Here is a 20,890-nt window from a genome sequence, read left to right on the forward strand (position 1 = left end):
TTTTTAATTTCAGATGAAAGAATGTCTGTGTCCTTCCTACAGCTATGAATTTAGGGTGCAGTTAATTGCCTGTCCTACTATTTGAGTAAAATTACCTTCATCTGCCAGATTTCATCTTTCAAGTTAGTCATCATTATTATGTCTAGCTTGTGTATTGTACATAAAATGTTACAATGTAGCAAAATGTTTCTGCAATATTACAATTTTCTTAGAATGTTGCAACCCTGGATTCTGACGCTGCACTGTTGCCGGGCAACGCAAGATAACAGCACGCTCCATGACAACCTCAAACGGGAAGGACGAAAGAACTTCTCACGAGTTGGACGGAGGGAAAAGTATATTTATATCCCAATTTATGCCACTATGGCACTGCCGATGCTGCCTGGAAATTCTCTCAACAAAAACGTAAGTTTTGTGCAATGTTTCCTGTTAAATTAGTGGATACATTTGAGATGATTTGGATTATTGACCCCAGTTAGCCCATTTTGCGAATTGAGACGAATAGAACAACGCATAGCTATGCTAGCATGCTACCTAGCAGCATCGTCCATAGATTGTGCAAGTTCATTGCATTAAAATGCATTCCTGTTTGCTGCAAGAACCTTAAGAAAACACATTGAATATGATGAATTCCTGCTTTTCTGACATTATCCTCTAAACTTAAAGGTTAAATAAATAAAAAATAAAGTCACAAACCATAATATTTTCTCTGCATATGGCTCTAGTCTTTACTTGACTGACTTGTGACTTCCTTTCATCCAGTTGGGGAAAGACAAATTCCACAAGTCCCAGCATTTTGACTATTCCAATGGGGTCCGTATGATGGTGGGCTCAGGGAAGCCAGGCATTGGAGGGGAGTTGCTGTTGGGCCAGAAGTCTCAACCAAACTATTCTGTCTTCCCCAATGGAGAGGGCAGTGACACCCCATCATGGGTGGCCTTTGACAAGCAGGTCTGTCATTGAATGTTTGTTGTGCTTTCCAAATAATCTTTGAAAGGTGCAGTAGATTACAGACACACAGACTGACAGACAGACAGATAGACAGACTGAGTTGGACAGACTGCTCCGTTCTCACCCTCCCTCTCCCTCAGGTGCTGAGCTTCAATGCTTTCTTCCAGGAGGCTGTGCCTCAGAAGCGAGAGGAGAAATACCGCGTCAGGAAGTGTAAGATGTATTTCTACCTGGAAGACGACACCATCCAGGTGGTAGAGCCTGAATTAAAGAACAGCGGAATACCACAAGGTGAGGTATTTTAACCTAGGTCTTGAGCAGGTAAATTGCTGATTGATATCTACCTGAATTTCTACCCCCTATTCAAACAGAAACCAGTACTTGCAAAAAGACGGATGATTACAGGAAAAGTCCTCTATGTTAAAGAGGTTTAACTATGACAAGATCCCCCCAAAAAATAATGTAATCGTTTTTTCCAATTTTCAGGAACGCTGATTCGTCGGCACCGCATCCCACTGCCCCCTCCAGATGATGAGTGCTTCTACACGGTGCACGACTTCAACATCAACCAGCAGATGGTGCTGTACTCACGCACTTTCATGGTCACCGACTGTGACCCCTTCACCAGAAACTTCCTCAGGAAGATGGGGGTACGGCTCAACCCCCCCACCTCCACTCCCCTGGACCCCTACAGCAACCTACGACAAGAGGTGGGATTAGAGAGGAGGGGGAATGAAGGAGGAAAAGAGGGAGGAAAAGAGGGATAACAGAGAAGGTGACATTATGGATTTAGTGGTACCATCTTCTGTGTTGAACATAGTGCTTTGCTATTGATCTAATGCCAAGGTGCCAGCCTGAGAAACATGTCAAACTGAGCAGAAACTACTCAGAAACTACAGCTCGCTGCACAGATGCCACCTGTCAGAAAACAATGACTGACGTCTATTTATCAGATATTATCACAATTACATGACGTCTATACATACAGACACTATCTGTAGCTACCAAGCTGTATACTGTAGACTTTATGTATTGATAAAGTATACAGTATTATCAATAATCTGTCTGTGTATCCACAGATGGAGAAGAGTATGAAGCCTCTTCGTCCATACGAGAGGCTGGACACGCTCAAGCAGTTCCTGGACCACGACCGCAATGTGCTGCGGTTCTTCTGCCACTGGGACGACTCAGAGAACATGTTTGGGGACCCGCGCGAGCTTACCCTGCACTACTTCTTGGCCGATGACACCATAGAGATCAGGGAGGTCATCTACCCCAACTCAGGCCGGGATGCCACCCCCAAGTTTCTGCACCGTAGCAAGCTGCCCAAGGTTAGATGGGAAATGTGTGTACAAAGCAATGGTTCCCAAACTTTTTCACTCGGGTCGCCTTTTCCATAATTGGGGTGCATCCAGCACGAGGTGTTTTTTGTTGTTGCCATTTTAAAGCAAAGTTCCTGCTTTCTACACATTTTGTCATATCCTATGTGTGTTCATGTGATATCTGAGTGACTCAGACATTACAACAAAATCAATGGGCTACAAAACCTAGCTACAAAATGTTACTTGACATGGGCTAGTTGATCTGAATATTCCTGATAACTTACTGTATAAATAGCTCTCTAACGTCTGCAATGACAAGAGGAAAACTGCTGATGCACTGCCGAATTTCGAAATTGCACCTTTAGCATTCTACTATTACAACTTTCAAGAGTAAGTCGAATCCATGATTGAGTTTAAAATAAAACATTACAATAAAAAAATAAAATGTTTTTTTTTTTTTTTTTTAATAGTGCTCCCCACAGTTTGGGAACCACTGCCTTATGTGAGCAGAAAGCTTACAGACACTTTCCGCTCCCACTCTGTCAGCAGAGTTGACTTTCAGTGTCAGGTTTCACACCCCTCATTTACATAGGGAGTGGCGTGTCACATTTTCTGGCCTATCCAGACAAATAATTGATTTGCTCTGCCTCTGAGCAATGGAACTCAGCCTGGGAGACTGCATAGGAGAGGGGACAGTCTAGCGAATCCAGCAGCTGAGTTTTTATCTTGCTGTGATATTCTCAGCCGGATTTAGAGCTCTCAACATGAAAAAAGACTAAATAATTTTGTAGAATTGAAACATGACCACTTTGTTTTGGTCACAGAGGTACAAAATCACTTTGTGCGGAAAGCTGAAGTTGTAACGAGTCTTCAAATATTTGAATGTTGTCTCTGTGTCGCTCAGAGGATGCTTGGCAGAAAATGCTCTGTTGTCAGTTATATGAAATTGGGCCAAATTTGTAGTCACTTAATATTCTAATATTTATTTTACAGTTATAATAAAGGTGAAATATTATATTAAGTTGTTTATAATTTGATTGTTACTCTTTTTAGAAAACGTGTCAGTAATTTCAAGCCTTATATTCATATGATTTTCTATATTTTTATAATATTTGTACTATGTACTTGAGCTTGTGTCCTCAAAAGTGATTACTTTTAAACTATTTATACCATAAAGGTTCGTTCGAAACCTTTCTAAAACTACTACTAAGTTAGTGTGTATGGCCATCCCATTAAAAATAATTACTTTTGGGTATGTCTATTTAGGCAGAAATCTACATTTTGCCTTAACATTCAAGGGGAAATTAAAGGAAGGGCAGAAGATAGGAAATCTAAACTACCATTGTTTCGCTGCTTTGAAGCATTTGTATCAGGGGAGTGATGTGTTTTGGTTGAAGTATAGTCAAAAGAGGAAAGGTGCCTCTCTTCCTCTTCTGCTTGAATGGCTTTGGTCTCCACCCCTCACAGAGCTCTCCTCCACTCTGACAGGTCTGCAGTAACATCTAGCCTCCCTGAAGCATCTTTCCTCATCTCTTCTCTAGTCACTGTTCAGACACTAACTCATCGTTCCTTTCCAGTTGTTTTATTTTTGTCAAATCCAGTGATAGTCATGCTGTTGCCATTCTATAAATGTCATCCTGAAAGGTTGCATCTAAACCTCCTAGCCAGTTGGACATAACGATTCTCCCCAGATACAAATTAAATCTGTCCCTCAAGACAAATGATGATGTTTTGGTCAGTCTATGTTCTTTCTCTTTCTCCCTGTTATGTTGCTTCCATGACCAAGAACCAGGAGGCAAGTACCAGCCAATCTGTGTGCTGTGGTTATGGTGGTGGTTTGGTGTAGTGTGGTTTGGTTTGGTGTAGCATGGTGTGATTTGGTGTAGTGTGGTGTGGTTGGTGTAGTGTTTGGTGTTGTGTGGTTTGGTGTAGTGCGTGTGTGGTTGGTGTAGTGTTTGGTGTTGTGTGGTTTGGTGTGGTGTGGTTGGTGTAGTGTTTGGTGTTGTGTGGTTTGGTGTAGTGTGGTGTGGTTGGTGTAGTGTTTGGTGTTGTGTGGTTTGGTGTAGTGCGTGTGTGGTTGGTGTAGTGTTTGGTGTTGTGTGGTTTGGTGTAGTGTGGTGTGGTTGGTGTAGTGTTTGGTGTTGTGTGGTTTGGTGTAGTGTGTGTGTGGTTGGTGTAGTGTTTGGTGTTGTGTGGTTTGGTGTAGTGTGGTTTGGTGTAGTGTGGTTTGGTGTAGTGTGGTTGGTGTAGTGTGGTTTGGTGTAGTGTGGTTTAGTGTAGTGTGGTGTGGTTGGTGTAGTGTGGTGTGGTTTGGTGTAGTGTGGTGTGGTTTGGTATAGTGTGGTGTGGTTGGTGTAGTGTTTGGTGTTGTGTGGTTTGCTGTAGTGCGTGTGTATGTGTGTTTTAGCTTGGCATGCCTGTTTCTATACCGTGTAAGTGTGTGTGTGTGTGTGTTTCTGACTCTTCTCCATTGGTGTGTTTTCTCCTCTGTTCTCTCCTGCAGCATGCTCCCAACCCCAAGCGTCAGCCCGGAGATATCACAGACCGTACGGTGCTCAACGTCTTTGGTCCAATGGGCCAGGGAGGACGCTACATCCTGGACAGCCTCAAAGTAGGTGCTGTTGCGGAGTCTTTTTAGAGACAAAAATTGACAAATTTGTCCATATTGAATGCTATACGGAAAATAAGCCTAGGGTTTATGTGACTGTAAGGGATGTTGTAGAAACAGCCGTTTGTTTCCAAAAGTTTTATCTCTGTTTCTTTGAGTGTGTACAGGATCAGTTTGATCCAGCATATTTTACTGCAAGATGGGAGCTTACTCTCTGCTTCTCTCTCTCTCTCTCTCTCTCTCTCTCTCTCTCTCTCTCTCTCTCTCTCTCTCTCTCAGACAGGTGCGGTCCATGAGCAGTTCTATAAGGACAGTGACCTGACTCTGGGGGGCATGGTCAATGTGTGGGGACGCAGGGTGGTCATCTGTGACTGTGACAACTTCACCAAAGAGTTCTACCGCTCCAAATACGGCATTGGTGAGACACACACACACACACACACACACGCACGCACGCACGCACGCACGCACACACACACACACACACACACACACACACGATGCCATATCCCACACCCAAGTCCATCACCTGCGGTTCTGGTGTATAACCACCGGGTGTCAGTATAACTATAATAAACTGTAAGTTTCACTACCTTGATCATTCAAACTCAAGTACCCCTGTTTTGCAATGTCAATGTTATTTAGCTGTTTTCAGTGCCACTGTCAAGTATTTCCCATAATCTGAAAATGTTGTACATTTACCCTTAAATGCTCTCCATATCCCTAATTCAGATTGTGTCATTCACATTTAGTGAAGGCTCCATTTGTGACCTGTTGGAGATTAATATAACATCATTATAATCATTTTATTATTTTTATTATTATTAATTTTTTTTATGCAATTCTCTCCATTGTATCAAAACCATGTGAGCCCTACAATAATCCATGACAATCAATCAAATTGTGTTTATATACTGTATGAAACACAACATTTACAACATTTGTCTCAAAGTGCTTTACAGTAACCAGGCCTGGATCAACAATGGTGGACTTGGGTGATAGAGTGGCATTTGCAGCACTGACATTATAGTTAACAAAGTTTTGGAATTATAGATTTCAGATGTATAATATTTTCCAGGTGCTCAATGTGAGGATAACAGCCCCAGGCCTAACTGTCTCTCTGGCCCTGACCAACACTAGATACCAGTGATCGCCCCGCCGCCAGCCATTTGGCCTCCTTGAGCGAGAAGCTTTCAAATGAAGCCGATATCAGCATGATTCATGCACTTGTGGTTTCGACAACATATCTGACGCTTTGCGCCATCATGTCCGCTATCTGTAGATGGGAGGGTTTTGGGGGGGTTCAACCAGTCTGCAGTAACCAAACTCTTGTCTGTGGGCGTTAGACTGCCAGTCCACCCCCCCCCCCCATGTGTTTTCAGGCTAGGTTAGGTTAGGCTGGCTATGGGGGGGTTCTCTGTATTAGTCACAGCCGATCAATGATGGAGAGGCCTGTTGGGGACCTCAGGGGTCAAAGGTTATATAGGTTACTGTTACCCCTGTTGCCTTCTCTTTCCATCTCTACGCTTTCTCCTTCTTGCTCCTCTCTTCCTTCAACTGTTGTTGTCTCTCTCTATTGATCTATTTATCTGCCCCCCCCCCGTCTCTCCTTGTCTATATACTGTATATATATATTTATACACTACCGGTCTAAAGTTTTAGAACACCTACTCATTCAAAGATTTTTCTTTATTTTTACTATTTTCTACATTGTAGAATAATAGTGAAGACATCAAAACTATAAAGCAACACACATGGAATCATGTAGTAACCAAAAAAGTGTTAAACAAATCAAAATATATTTTATATTTGAGATTCTTCAAAGTTGCCTTGATGACAGTTTTGCACACTCTTGGCATTCTCTCAACCAGCTTCATGAGGTAGTCACCTGGAATGCATTTCAATTAACAGGTGTGCCTTCTTTTAAAAAAAAGTGGAATTTCTTTCCATCTTAATGCGTTTCAGGTAGGGATGGTACAGAGAATATAGCCCTATTTGGTAAAAGATAAAATCCAAATTATGACAAGAAAAGCTCAAAAAGCAAAGAGATACGATAGTCCATCATTACTTTAAGACATGAAGGTCAGTCAATACGGAAAATTTAAAGAACTTTGAAGTAGCCATTCTATTTCCAACAGTCTTGAAGGAGTTCCCACATAGTTTCAACTGTTCTGCCTTATTATTATACGACCATGCTGGTCATTTATGAACAATTGAACATCTTGGCCATGTTCTGTTATAATCTCCACCCGGCACAGCCAGAAGAGGACTGGCCACCCCACATAGCCTGGTTCCTCTCTAGGTTTCTTCCTAGGTTTTGGCCTTTCTAGGGAGTTTTTCCTAGCCACCGTGCTTCTACACCTGCATTGCTTGCTGTTTGGGGTTTTAGGCTGGGTTTCTGTACAGCACTTTGAGATATCAGCTGATGTACGAAGGGCTATATAAATACATTTGATTTGATATGCTGAACACTTGTTGGCTGCTTTAACTTCACTCAGCGCCTCATCCCAAACCATCTCAATTGAGTTGAGGTCGGGTGATTTTGGAGGCCAGGTCATCTGATGCAGCACCGTCACTCTCCTTCTTGTTCAAATAACCCTTACACAGCCTGGAGGTGTGTTGGGTCATTGTCCTGTTGAAAAACAAATGATTGTCCCACTAAGCGCAAACCAGATGGGATGGCATATGGCTGCAGAATGCATTGGTTGCCATGCTGGTTAAGTGCGCCTTGAATTCTCAATAAATCACAGTGTCACCAGAAAAGCAACCCCACACCATCACACCTCCTCCTCCATGCTTCATGGTGGGAACCACACATGCAGAGATAATCCGTTCACCTTCTCTGCGTCTCACAAAGACACGGTGGTTGGAACCAAAAATCTCAAATTTGGACTCATCAGACCAAAGGAAAGATTTTCACCGGTCTTACGTCCATTGTTCATGTTTCTTGGCCCAAGCAAGTCTCTTCTTATTATTGTTGTCTTTTAGTAGTGGTTTCTTTGCAGCAATTCAACCATTGAAAGCCTGATTCATGCAGTCTCCTCTGAACAGTTGATGTTGAGATGTGTCTGTTACTTGAACTCTGTGAAGCATTTATTTGGGCTGCAATTTCTGAGGTGCAGTTCACTCTAATGAGCTTATCCTCTGCAGCAGAGGTAAATCTGGGTCTTCCTTTCCTGTGGCGGTCCTCATTAGAGCCAGTTTCATCATGATGGTTTTTGCAACTGCACTTGAAAAAACTTTCAAGCTTCTTGAAATGTTCTGGATTGACTGACCTTCATGTCTTAAAGTAATGATGGGCTGTCATTTCTCTTTGCTTATTTGAGTTGTTATTGTCATAATATGGACTTGGTTTTTTACCAAATAGGGCTATCTTCTGTATACCAACCATACTTTGTCACAACACAAATGATTGGCTCAAATGCATTAAGAAGGAAAGAAATTCCACAAATTAACTTTTAACAAGGCACACCTGTTAATTGAAACGCATTCCAGTTGACTACATCATGAAGCTGGTTGAGAGAATGCCAAGAGTGTGCAAAGCTGTCATCAAGGCAAAGGGTGGCTACTTTGAAGAATATAAAATATAAAACATATTTTCATTTGTTTAACACTTTTTTGTTTACTACATGATTCCATATGTGTTATTTCATAGTTTTGATGTTTTCACTATCATTCTACAATCTAGAAAATAGTACATATAAAGAAAAACCATTGAATGAGTAGGTGTGTCCGAACTTTTGACTGGTACTGTATATACATACACTACCGTTCAAAAGTTTGGGGTCACTTTGAAATGTTCTTGTTTTTGAAAGAAAAGCAAAAAAATGTGTCTGTTAGAATACCATCAAATTGATCAGAAATACAGTGTAGACATTAATGTTGTAAATGACTATTGTAGCTGGAAACGGCAGATTCTTTATGGAATATCTACATAGCCATACAGAGGCCCATTATCAGCAACCATCACTCCTGTGTTCCAATGGCACGTTGTGTTATCCAATCCAAGTTTATCATTTGAAAAGGCTAATTGAGCGTTAGAAACCCCTTTTGCAATTATGTTAGCACAGCTGAAAACTGTTGTGCTGATTTAAAGAAGCAATAAAAATAGCCTTCTTTAGACTAGTTGAGTATCTGGAGCATCAGCATTTGTTGGTTCGATTACAGGCTCAAAATGACCAGAAACAAATAACTTTCTTCTGAAACTCGTCAGTCTATTCTTGTTCTGAGAAATGAAGGCTATTCCATGTGAGAAATTGCAATGAAACTGACAATTTCATACAACGCTGTGTACTTCTCCCTTCACAGAACAGCACAAACTGTCTCTAACCAGAATAGAAAGAGGAGTGGGAGGCCCCGGTGCACAACTGAGCAAGAGGACAAGTACATTAGAGTGTCTAGTTTGAGAAACAGATGCCTCACAAGTCCTCAACTGGCAGCTTCATTAAATAGTACCCGCAAAACACGTTTCAACGTCAACAGTGAAGAGGCGACTCCGGGATGCTGGCCTTGTATATATAGTGTATATATATCTCTTTATCCATTTCTTTGTCCTCTCTCTCAGAGGACTTCAGCCCAGTACAGTACAAGGCACCTCTGGCCCCTAAGCCCCCCAGGCCTGTACCTCCCTACAATGGCTTTGGCTCTGAAGAGGACTCTCTGTGCTCCTGCCAGGGCCTGCTGCCCAAACCCCCACAGAAAGACTTCCGCAAGCTCATGGAGAAAGACAGGTGAGAGTCAAGAAATCACCACTCAGGAGATACTACTTAGGATAGGTCACTACAGTTCAAGTCAAAGCGCCGTAAGACATTGTCGTTTGTAACTTACCTCTCATAAGTTTAACTCTTTAAAAAAAAAAACTTGATTCACTCCCCTCTGTACTTTATTTGGACAATGATGCTAAAATGTATAAATTATGTATAAATTAGGCTCTATACTCCAGCATTTTGGATTTGATATCAAATGTTTTATGAGGTGACAGTACATATCTGTTTTACCATTTAGAAAGGAATGCACTTTATGTGTCTAGTCCCCCCATTTGAATAAGTCAGTATTTTGACAAATTCACTAATAGTGTATTAATATTGTCCAAAGCTTAGTATTTGCTCCCATATTCCTAGCACACAATGATTACATCAAGCTTGTGACTCCAAACCTTTTGCAAATAAGAATAGAGGATGCTTCTGAACACCTCTACATTAATGTGGCTGCTACCATGATGATGGACAATTGTGAATAATGATGAGTGAGAAAGATCATACCACACCAAAAAATGCGAACCTCCCCTGTTATTGGTAATGGTGAGAGGTAAGCTTTTTCCCTGTAACTTTCTCCCTCATTATAGTCAAATTGACAGATTACAAAACCAAATTTACACATTTTAGCTTCACTTCACTGCCTTACAGCCTAAATGGGAGAATTACATTGTAGACACTTGACAGTAATATGTATGCTTCTTAGATGCTGTATCTACTGTAAGTGTCTAGATATATGTTAACTCCTCCCGCTGTGTGTGTTTGTGTGTGTGTGTGTGTGTGTGTGTGTGTGTGTGTGTGTGTGTGTGTGTGTGTGTGTGTGTGTGTGTGTGTGTGTGTGTGTGTGTGTGTGTGTGTGTGTGTGTGTGTGTGTGTGTGTGTGTGAGAGTGCCTGCCTGCTTGTCTGCATGCGTGCGTGTGTGTGTGTGTTTCTCCCTACCAGGCAGGGCCTTGAGAGCAATGTGCTGAGGTTTATGGGCAAGATGGTGACTGAAAATCCCATCGACAGAGATAGACTCTTCATAATCTCCTTCTACCTCAGTGACGACACCATCTGTGTGTACGAACCGCCTCAGAGGAACACCGGTAGGGACCGTTTGGCTAGCTAGGACCAGTCTATTAGTCGACACTTATAGAATACCCATAAGAGTCAAGTAGACATTCTAATAGGGATTACTTTATTTAGTTTCTCTCCTCCTCCTCTCCTCCGCAGTACTTTGACAGGTTGAGATCATTTCTTCCACATATTCCACACATAAACATCCCCCTCTTTGCCCCCCCTGCTCCAGGTGTGTTGGCGGGTAAGTTCCTTGAGCGTGGCAGAGTGAAGAAGCCTGGTCAGGAGCTGTTTAAGAGTGAGATGTCCCAGTATTTCAGTGCCCAGGACCTGTATGTAGGAGCCAGGATCAACCTCAACAACCAGGGCTTCCAGCTGATCGACGCTGATGAGTACGCCTTCAACTACATGGAGCAACACGCTGAGGAGGTGGGATGCACTTTCTCCTCTTCTTTTCTTGTTTCTTCTCTTTTTCTCTCTCCTCTCCTCATCTCGTCCTCTCCTCTCTATCCAGTTCCCCAGGGCTAACATGGGCTCCATTATCAGTAAGATCCGCTCCATCCCTGAGGACAAACAGAATGAGATTAAACAGTTCCTCACCCTCAGTGACCCTGGAAACACTGGACTGATCCCCTACGAACCCTTCAGGTAGTACACTCCTCTTTCTTCTCTCTCTAGACAGCCGTTTACAGTATGTTTGGGTGTTTTCTGATTCAGATCTTCAGATCCAGAACAAATCCAGATCCAAATGAGATTGAGGCCAGGAACTAGAGCCCCAGTACCAAGATTTAGTAGTCATCAAACTATGGGGTTCATAAGCAGTTTATAAGCAGACCCTTGAAGCAAATGTTTCTGGTTGTGTGTGTGTGTGTGTGTGTGTGTGTGTGTGTGTGTGTGTGTGTGTGTGTGTGTGTGTGTGTGTGTGTGTGTGTGTGTGTGTGTGTGTGTGTGTGTGTGTGTGTGTGTGTGTGTGTGTGTTTGCCAGGGGCCTGCTGGTGGGTCTGGAGTGTGGTCTGTCGGAGCACGAGGTGATGATGCTCGGTCGTTGTTTCTGTGAGCGCCAGCAGCCCGAGGCAGAGGTGGGTCTCATGCTGGCTGTGGCTCAGGACCACCTACGCAAGAAACACTTTGAGAGCTTCTCCGACATGACCAGAGCCTTCACACACGAGGACCGACACAGGTAGGGAGTCACACACACACTCAGGCACAGACATACAGGGACGTGGACACGCAGGTACACACACATGTACACGATTGGGGAGTAACGGATCACATGTTTACAGATACATGTTTACACATAATTTAGAAAAACTAGATGATTACTTCTAGGATTACTTTTAAAATCAGAAAGGATGTTTGCGTGAGTGTTTTCTGACACCTTTCTGTTTTCTCAAGTGCATTCGAATCAGTATAGAAACATTTAGCAATTTTAAGTTAGTTCTGCCTGAGCAAGTCTGACCACAAATCAGAGACCACTATGATGAACCACCAGGAGCAGGAATAGGCTTTTGTAGGCTCCAGTCCAACCTATGCCTTCCAATGGTGAGACTGCTGTCAGCATTCAAAGATGATCCAACCTGAATAAACGCTCGGAGGTAAGGATGACATCAGTGTTGTAGTCTACGGCGATACGGATATCACTTATTATTGATATCTAGATAGCGCATTGATGTGAATCACCATGCTGCTCTCTCATTTAGCTATTTGCGCCTTACGGATTGTGGTTGTTGTGGATGGATGTTCATAGATCTAAACGTGTATTTGAACCCAATAATGGTTGAATTGAAGACATTTAAACTGCCTATTAATCATTGTTTTTGTGACCAGTGGACAGCCAGTGAAAAATGCGTTCTTGCTGCAGTGCGGTTCCCAGCCATATGGAATAAAAGTTTAAGTTGCTCCATACTGTCAAAAACGACTTTAATTTAAGAAGACCACGATTAGGGCTTTTATTGCTCAATCTAATTAGTGCTGATTCAGAAATAATTATTCCATAGCCTACCACCAAGATCTGCTCATGCTCAAACTCGCACACTTTTGATAGACTTCAACAGATGCAAATTACACTACCTGACCAAAAGTATGTGAACACCTGAGTTGGTCCCCCTTTGCTTCTATATCAACCTTCAGTCTTCTGGGAAGGCTTTCCACTAGATGTTGGAACATTGCTGCGGGGGCTTCCATTCAGCCACGAGCATTAGTGAGGTCGGGCACTGATGTTGGGCGATTCGGCCTGGCTCGCAGACAGCATTCCAATTCATCCCAAAGTTGTTTGATGGGGTTGAGGTCAGTGCTCTGTGCAGGTTAGTCAAGTTTTTCCACAGCAATCTCGACAAACCATTTTTATATATGGACCTCGCTTTGTGCACGGGGGCATTAAATGTGAAGCGCTCCAAAAACGCTTTTACTCATGTGAAATGTCACTGTGATTATTATTATCTGACCCTGCTGGTCATCTATGAACGTTTGAACATCTTGGCCATGTTCTGTTATAATCTTCACCCGGCACAGCCAGAAGAGGACTGGCCACCCCTCATAGCCTGGTTCCTCTCTAGGTTTCTTCCTAGGTTCTGGCCATTCTAGGGAGTTTTTCCTAGCCACCGTGCTTCTACACCTGCATTGCTTGCTGTTTGGGGTTTTAGGCTGGGTTTCTGTACAGCACTTTGTGACATCGGCTGATGTAAAAATGGCTTTATGAATACATTTGATTGATGGAAGTGTTCCAAAAACACATTTTCACAATATTTCACATGTGAAATGTCACATTTGAAGTGTTCCAATGATTTCACATGTAATATCACGATAAGATTTCCAAACACAAGTTTTCACATGATTTCACATGTAATATCACGATAAGATTTCCAAACACAAGTTTTCAAATGTGAAATGTTACATGTCAATTGTTCCCCAAAAACATTTTCACATGTGAAATGTTCCAAAAACACATGATATCACATGTGAAATTTCACATTCAACGTGTGAAATCATGGGATTTTCCACATGTGAAATCATGTAACATGAAATTACACTGTTAGCAATTGCTGTTATTTTTGTGGGAAATATTTGTCATTGTGTTGTACATTTATATAGTAATACGATACTGTATTAGTGTTTTGCTATAAACAGTGCCTTCGGAAAGTATTCAGACCCCTTGACTTTTTCCACATTTTGTTAGGTTACAGCCTTATTAAAAAATGGATTAAAAATATATATATATCCTCATCAATCTACATACATCACCCCAAATGTCAAAGCAAAAACATGTTTTTGGACATTTTTGCTAATTTATTCTAAATAAACAACTGAAGGTATTCAGACCTTTTACTCAGTACTTTGTTGAAGCACCTTTGGCAGCGATTACAGCCTTTGAGTCTTCTTAGGTATGACGCTACAAGTTTGGCACACCTGTATTTGGGGAGTTTCTTCCATTTTTCTCTGTAGATCCTCTCAAGCTCTATCAGGTTAGATGGGGAGCGTTGCTGCACAGCTATTTTCAGGTCTTTCCAGAGATGTTCAAGTCCTGGCTCTGGCTGGGCCACTCAAGGACATTCAGAGACTTGTTTCCCGAAGCCATTCCTGCATTGTCTTGGCTGTGTGCTTAGGGTCGTTGTCCTCTTGGAAGGTGACCCTTCGCTCTGTCTGAGGTCCTGAGCGCTCAGGAGCAGGTTTTCATCAAGGATCTCTCAGTACTTTGCTCCGTTCATCTTTCTCTCTGAGAGTCTTTAGGTGCCTTTTGGCAAACTCCAAGCAGGCTGTCATGTGCTTTTTACTGAGGAGTGGCTTCCATCTGGCCACTCTACCATAAAGGCCTGATTGCTGGAGTGCTGCAGAGACGATTGTCCTTCAGGAAGGTTCTCCCATCTCCACAGAAGAACTCTAGAGCTCTGTCAGAGGGGCCATCAGGTTATTGGTCACCTCCCTGACCAAGGCCCTTCTCCCCCGATTGCTCAGTTTGGTGAGGCGGCCAGCTCTAGGAAGTCTTGGTGGTTCTGAACTTCCACTGTGTTCATGGGACAACCTTCAATGCTGCAGACATTTTTTTGGTACCCTTCCCCAGATCTGTACTTCGACACAATCCTGTCTCGGAGCTCTATGGACAATTCCTTTGACCTCATGGCTTGGTTTTTGCTCTAACATGCACTGTCAACTGTGGGACCTTATATAGACAGGTGTGTGTCTTTCCAAATCATGTCCAATCAATTGAATATGAAAAAGAAAAGGAGAGCCACACACTCTTTCGACTCATGGTCGAAAGCCATGCGTCCTCCAAAACACAACCCAACAAAGCCGCACTGCTTCTTAACACAGCACGCGTCCAACCCGGAAGCTAGCCGCACCAATGTGTCGGAGGAAACACCATACGCCTAGCGACCTGGTCAGTGCACACTGCGCCCGGCCCGCCACAGGAGTCGCTAGTGCGCGATGAAACAAGGATATCCCTACCGGCCAAACCCTCCCTAACCCGGGCGACGCTAGGCCAATTGTGTGCCGCCCCATTGACCTCCCGGCCTGGGGGAAACAACTTTTAATGTAATGTCTAACTCTATTTTGTCAGTAAAATAACAACAACAAACTGTATTCAGAAATTCCAATTATGTTCAATGCTGTAAAATCAGAAATTTGTTTTCCTTATTGAATTGACTGGAACTTAAATGGAATTGACCTCAACATTGGTTAGCACACTTGGGACGCAGCCACACTTGGGATTTGAACTCACAACTTCTTAGATGACAGCAACCTGAATTCCCTTTTTTGTCACCAGGTCTGTGACAATGACAGCGATCGACCACAGATTTATTGGCAAGAATACATTCCTCCACTTTGCTAAAAGTTTCCCGGGATCAAGTCAATAATTGTGTGATTATCCAACAACACCAAAGAAAGAAGTAGCAGTGTTCAGGGACACTTGACATAATTAAAAAAAAATACTAGGCAAGTCAGGTAAGAACAAATTCTTATTTACAATGACGGCCTACCCCAGATTACGCTACGCCAGTTGTGCGCTATGGGACTCCCAATCATGTCCGGGTGTGAGTCAGACTGGATTCGAACCAGGGACGGTAGTGATGCCTCTTGCACTGAGATGCAGTGCCTTAGACCGCTGCGCCACTCGGGAGCAAAAGGCCTAGATTTAAGCATAAAAAGGCAATAGCCGACACCTACATAGCTGGTCCTTTGGCAGTGTCAGAGCTATAACTACGTTACGGTACCGTGTTGTTCCCTGGTGTACAAAAAGGTCAAGGGTACAGAGGTACAAATAGGAACTCACATGGTATTGGTCGGTACCTTTTAGAGTACATGTGCAGATAATCTAGTATAATGGTACATTTTTCTACCCAATATTTTACATTTTAATGCTGCGTTCATAACCATGTGGGAGGTGGTCATTTACCAGTTGTGAAGTCGTAAATACCAGTTGGATGCTTTCAACTTGTTGAGAAACACTGATTGGCTAATGGCCAACAAGCTGCGTAAACCATCATCTAAAAGTACAGGTATCATGCTTGTAAACAAATGATAGTGCTCAAAAACCATATTAATAGATAGCTTTTTATTAATAATGTTTTGTTGTTGCATTTAACTCAAAAACGCTGTTATAAAGGTCATTTCCTTAGTAGGTCATGTCAGAGGTCAGCATGTGAGAGAACGGGGAGCTCAGGATGACGGACGAGTTTCCCACCAGCAATTACCAGTTTGAGGGCTGTTCAAGTGTATTTTTCCTAGTCATATGTGGTAAATTCCCACTTTCCACTTGGTTACAAACGCAGCATTAAGCTAGGAAACTCAGAAATGTCTGACTCGCCAACTGGTTGTAGTTGATCACGTTCAGAACAGAACATATGAACAGAATACAACACAGCAGATTAACTGGGATGACATTCCCTTCCATGGGAGACCAAAAAGAGTTGGCTGAAAGCCACACCTCCAATAAGCTACACCTGCACTCTTCTGATAGGCTTCCCCTGCTACAGTATGCTGCCAATCAGAAAGTGATGCCCATGTTGTCAACAGAAGAGTCTGTGAATGCACAGTAGATCACTGGCATGGATTGCTAGTGGCAGCAAGTGTCCTGTGAGTTACTGGTAAAATGACTGTAAATATTACAATAACTTACTAAATAGTCATTTCCAGGTAAGAAATTAGAAATTCACATCAACAAGTTGCCAGGTCGCAGTTGTAATTGAGAACTTGTTCTCAACTGGCCTACCTGGTTAAATAAAGGTGAAATACTGGAAAATGCACAATAAACTATTTGCAGTGGAGCTCATTACTGACACGTTCTCTTACAAAGTTTGGAACATTGCTGCACTCCCAACCATGAGGTTGCAAGTTCAAATCCCCAAAGAATTCATGTGTATTTCACGATGTCGTGTCGTTGAGCACTGCTACTTTTACATTGGTGGAGATAATTGGACAATTATTTACTTGATTCTGGACAGCTTTCCACTGCTCCAGAGTCCAATGGCAGCGAGTTTTACACCACTTCAGCCAACGCTTGGCATTGCGCATTATGATATTAGGCTTATGTGCTGCTGTCGGCCATGGAAACCCATTTAATGAAGCTCCCGACGCTCCAAAGGCAGTTTGGAACTCGGTAATGAGTGTTAAAACCGAGGGACAAGACGATTTTTACGTGCTACGCGCTTCATCACTCGCCGGTTCCATTCTGTGAGCTTGTGTGGCCTACCACTTCGCAGCTGAGCCGTTGTTTCTCCTAGACATTTCCACCTCACAATAACAACACTACCAGTTGACTGGGTCAGCTCTAGCAGGGCTGAAATTTGACGAACTGACTTTTTGGAAATGTGACATCCTATGACAGTGCCACGTTGAAAGTCACTGAGTGCTTCAGTAAGGCCATTCTACTACCAATGTTTGTCAATGGAGATTGCATGGCTGTGTGCTCGATTTTATACACTTGTCAGCAATCGATGTGGCTGAAATAGCCAAATCCACTAATTTGAAGGGTTGTCCACAAACTTTTGTATATATAGTGTATATACCCCATACCCACACACACAGAGCCACACAGGCAGGTACCGTCACGGCCCGCCATCAATCAGTTGGCCAGCGGCCCCAGATCCTTAGCTGCTTGAGTAGCAGCAATTAGTTCCAGCAGTGTGTGAGTGGAGCATTGGAACCAGATGATCCCCACAGACCTGCATATTATGTAGCAGTCACACACACACACACACACACACACACACACACACACACACACACACACACACACACACACACACACACACACACGCACAGTAGAAATGTGGCATAAAGGAAATTGATAGCTAGCCACGCCACAGGGTCAATCAGCATAGCTTGTTTATGTGGCCATGTAGTTACCCTGGGTTAGTTTCAGATTTGTCTAAAATGTCCTCCCTACCCAATGCCCCTGTAATGAAGACGGTATGTCATAATGTCAAGGACTGGCTCCAGACTACTCAAAAGCACAGGGAAAACAACTGTGGCCTCTCACACACACACACGCACATGCATACACGTGCACACACACACACACACACACTCAAGCCTTTCATCAATGATGATTTCTCATCTGTGCTTGCCTAATATCTGTGCTCGTCCGGTCTGGTCTGTGTATCCAGGACTGGTCATCTCTCCACCAAGGAGGCCAGGACCATCTGTAAGGCCTTCCAGCTGCCACTGGCTGAGGACCTGTTGAGGGCCCTCCTCAAAAAGTAAGAAATTAGATCTGAAAGAAAGAGGAGTAGCACTGGGAGTGGAAGTGTGCTTAAACAACAGTTCATCAGAATGCTGTGGTGTGTCCAGGTTTGATGCAGGCTCTGAGGAGATGGACTACCATGCCTTTCTGGCAGGGATCAACTGGAGAGAGAACCCTGCTCCCCCTGTCCTGCCTGACGACGTCCTGAAGGTGAGAGACTCAGTGGGTCATTTAGCATGAGAGAGATTTAGCGTATGGCACAGAGCCAGCTAAAAAGATCCATCTGCACTTTTTATTGTTTATTTCACATTTCACTTGCTTTGGCAATGTAAACATATTTTTCCCATGCCTATAATGCCTCTTGAATTGAGAGAGAGAGAGCACTGTTTGTGAATCAGTCTCTTTGCGTGTGTGTGCATGCCCGTGAGCTTGCATGTGCATGTGTGTGTGAGAGCCTGTGCGTCTGTATTGTCTCTGTCATTCTCTCTTCGTTCTCTAGCAGTGTACTTTCACTGGTTCCCAGCTCCTCTCTTCCTCATGCAGTCTAAAGCGCAAACTAGTCAAGGATCCTCTGGTGGGGTAAACTGCCTTTCTAAACCTGCTCCACAGACCCACGTGAGAGGAGTGACAATGGCTGCCGTGACTTTGCCTCTTCACGTCCTCACATTTTTTCTCACTCTGATAACATCAGAAGAGTTGCCTATTTCTGCTTGAGGACTTGCTTTGTGTTGATTGGCCCATCATCCATGCTCTGTTATTTTCCTGATTGTCTTCTGCTGATGCCTGGGATTAACCTGTATCCGCCTGGGACTCTTGTCTCTGTGGAGCTAACACACTGTTTGAACAATAATGCACATGCTTTTTTTACCACTAACATTGCACTATTTTAATGCCAATGCTGTAATGTTTTGTGAATGTATTTGGCGTGCATAGCCCTTGTCTACCTCCACATTCAGGGACGTTACTAGTGTGCCAGTGATTTCATTTTGTACATCTAACCTTTATTTAACCAAGCAAGTCAACTGTCATCCCCAATGAGGGCTTAGTCCAGTGTCTTGTCTTGTCTTCAGCCCTTTGTCTTGCTGTTGTTGAATTGAATCAACTTTATTGATTGTCCACAGTTTAACGTGGACTGGAGTAGGGAAGCCAGAGACCCAGAGGTGAAGAGCATCAACTACTCTGTCCTTCTGGAAGACGTGTTCGGTAGTGTCAACACCAACTCTAACCAACCCAACACTCTACCCAACACTCTAACCAACCCAACACTCTAACCAATCCAACACTCTAACCAATCCAACACTCTAACCAACCCAACACTCTAACCAACACTCTAACCAACCCTCTAACCAACCCAACACTCTAACCAACCCGACACTCTAACCAACCCGACACTCTAACCAATCCAACACTCTAACCAACCCAACACTCTAACCAACACTCTAACCAACCCTCTAACCAACCCAACACTCTAACCAACCCGACACTCTAACCAACCCAACACTCTAACCAATCCAACACTCTAACCAACCCAACACTCTAACCAACCCGACACTCTAACCAACCCAACACTCTAACCAATCCAACACTCTAACCAACCCAACACTCTAACCAACACTCTTACCAACCCTCTAACCAACCCAACACTCTAACCAACCCGACACTCTAACCAACCCAACACTCTAACCAACCCAACACTCTAACCAACACTCTAACCAACCCAACACTCTAACCACCCCAGCACAAGGACAGAGAGATAGCAAGGAGTACCAGCAGATCATCATCCTATGAACTCAATCACCTCGCTGCTCTCTGTGTATATTTTCACCTTCAATTAAAGAACATGGATTACATTTGCAACCAAACATCTGCGCTTTTAACATGTGTGGGAAACGGTGTGTACACTTGAATTGTGTTGTGTGTAAAACAAAGACCCTTAAAAACAGTATACTGTGTGTGTGTGTGCACGCGCACGTTTTACTATACTTGTGAGTACCAGAAGTCCTCATAAGAATAGTAAACCAACAAATTCTGAGAAGTGAGGAAATTTTGCCAGAACTCACTTGTAAAAATGCTATGTTAGGTTTAGGGGCTAGGGTTAGAATTATGGTTAAGGTTAGTGATTAGGTTTAGGGTTAGGGTTAAGAGTTAGGGTTAGGGTTTAGAGAAAATATAATTTTGAATGGGAATCAATGTGTGTGTGTGTTAGGGAGAGGGCCTCAGAGACACTGTAAAAGATATGAGGCGTTAAACCAGAACCATATTTCTTCCGCAGGCAGACAGGCACACGCATTCATTATGATTACACTGGATCCTCTGTATCCCCTCTAAAGTGCTGAGTTGATAAGAGGGGAAATGGCCTGAGAAGGGATCCACCATGCTTAGGTTAAGCTTCTGGCGGGGCAGAGGCATCCACACTTAGCCTACAACCAGGAAGGCTACATTGCCTTGAGAAAGTATTCATGTTGTGTCACTGGCCTACACACAATACCCCATAATGTCAAAGTGGAATGATGTTTT

At 43.2% G+C, this 20,890-nt stretch overlaps 1 protein-coding gene across 1 annotated transcript; it reads left to right on the forward strand.

The window, feature by feature from the left end:
- The first annotated feature begins 284 nt into the window (after positions 1-284).
- Positions 285-20,237, forward strand: efhc2 (EF-hand domain (C-terminal) containing 2). The gene is made up of 15 exons (XM_035773574.2): positions 285-405; positions 763-951; positions 1,092-1,242; positions 1,438-1,661; positions 2,031-2,282; positions 4,777-4,884; positions 5,161-5,299; positions 9,446-9,611; positions 10,579-10,721; positions 10,925-11,121; positions 11,207-11,340; positions 11,678-11,872; positions 18,297-18,389; positions 18,481-18,583; positions 19,495-20,237. Exons 1-15 carry the CDS (start codon positions 364-366, stop codon positions 19,642-19,644), a joined length of 2,286 nt encoding a protein of 761 aa, XP_035629467.2. The 5' UTR covers positions 285-363; the 3' UTR covers positions 19,645-20,237.
- The last annotated feature ends 653 nt before the right edge of the window (positions 20,238-20,890 follow it).

The sequence above is a fragment of the Oncorhynchus keta genome, chromosome 7 (genome assembly GCF_023373465.1).
Source record: "Oncorhynchus keta strain PuntledgeMale-10-30-2019 chromosome 7, Oket_V2, whole genome shotgun sequence".
In the NCBI taxonomy this organism is placed as follows: domain Eukaryota; kingdom Metazoa; phylum Chordata; class Actinopteri; order Salmoniformes; family Salmonidae; genus Oncorhynchus; species Oncorhynchus keta.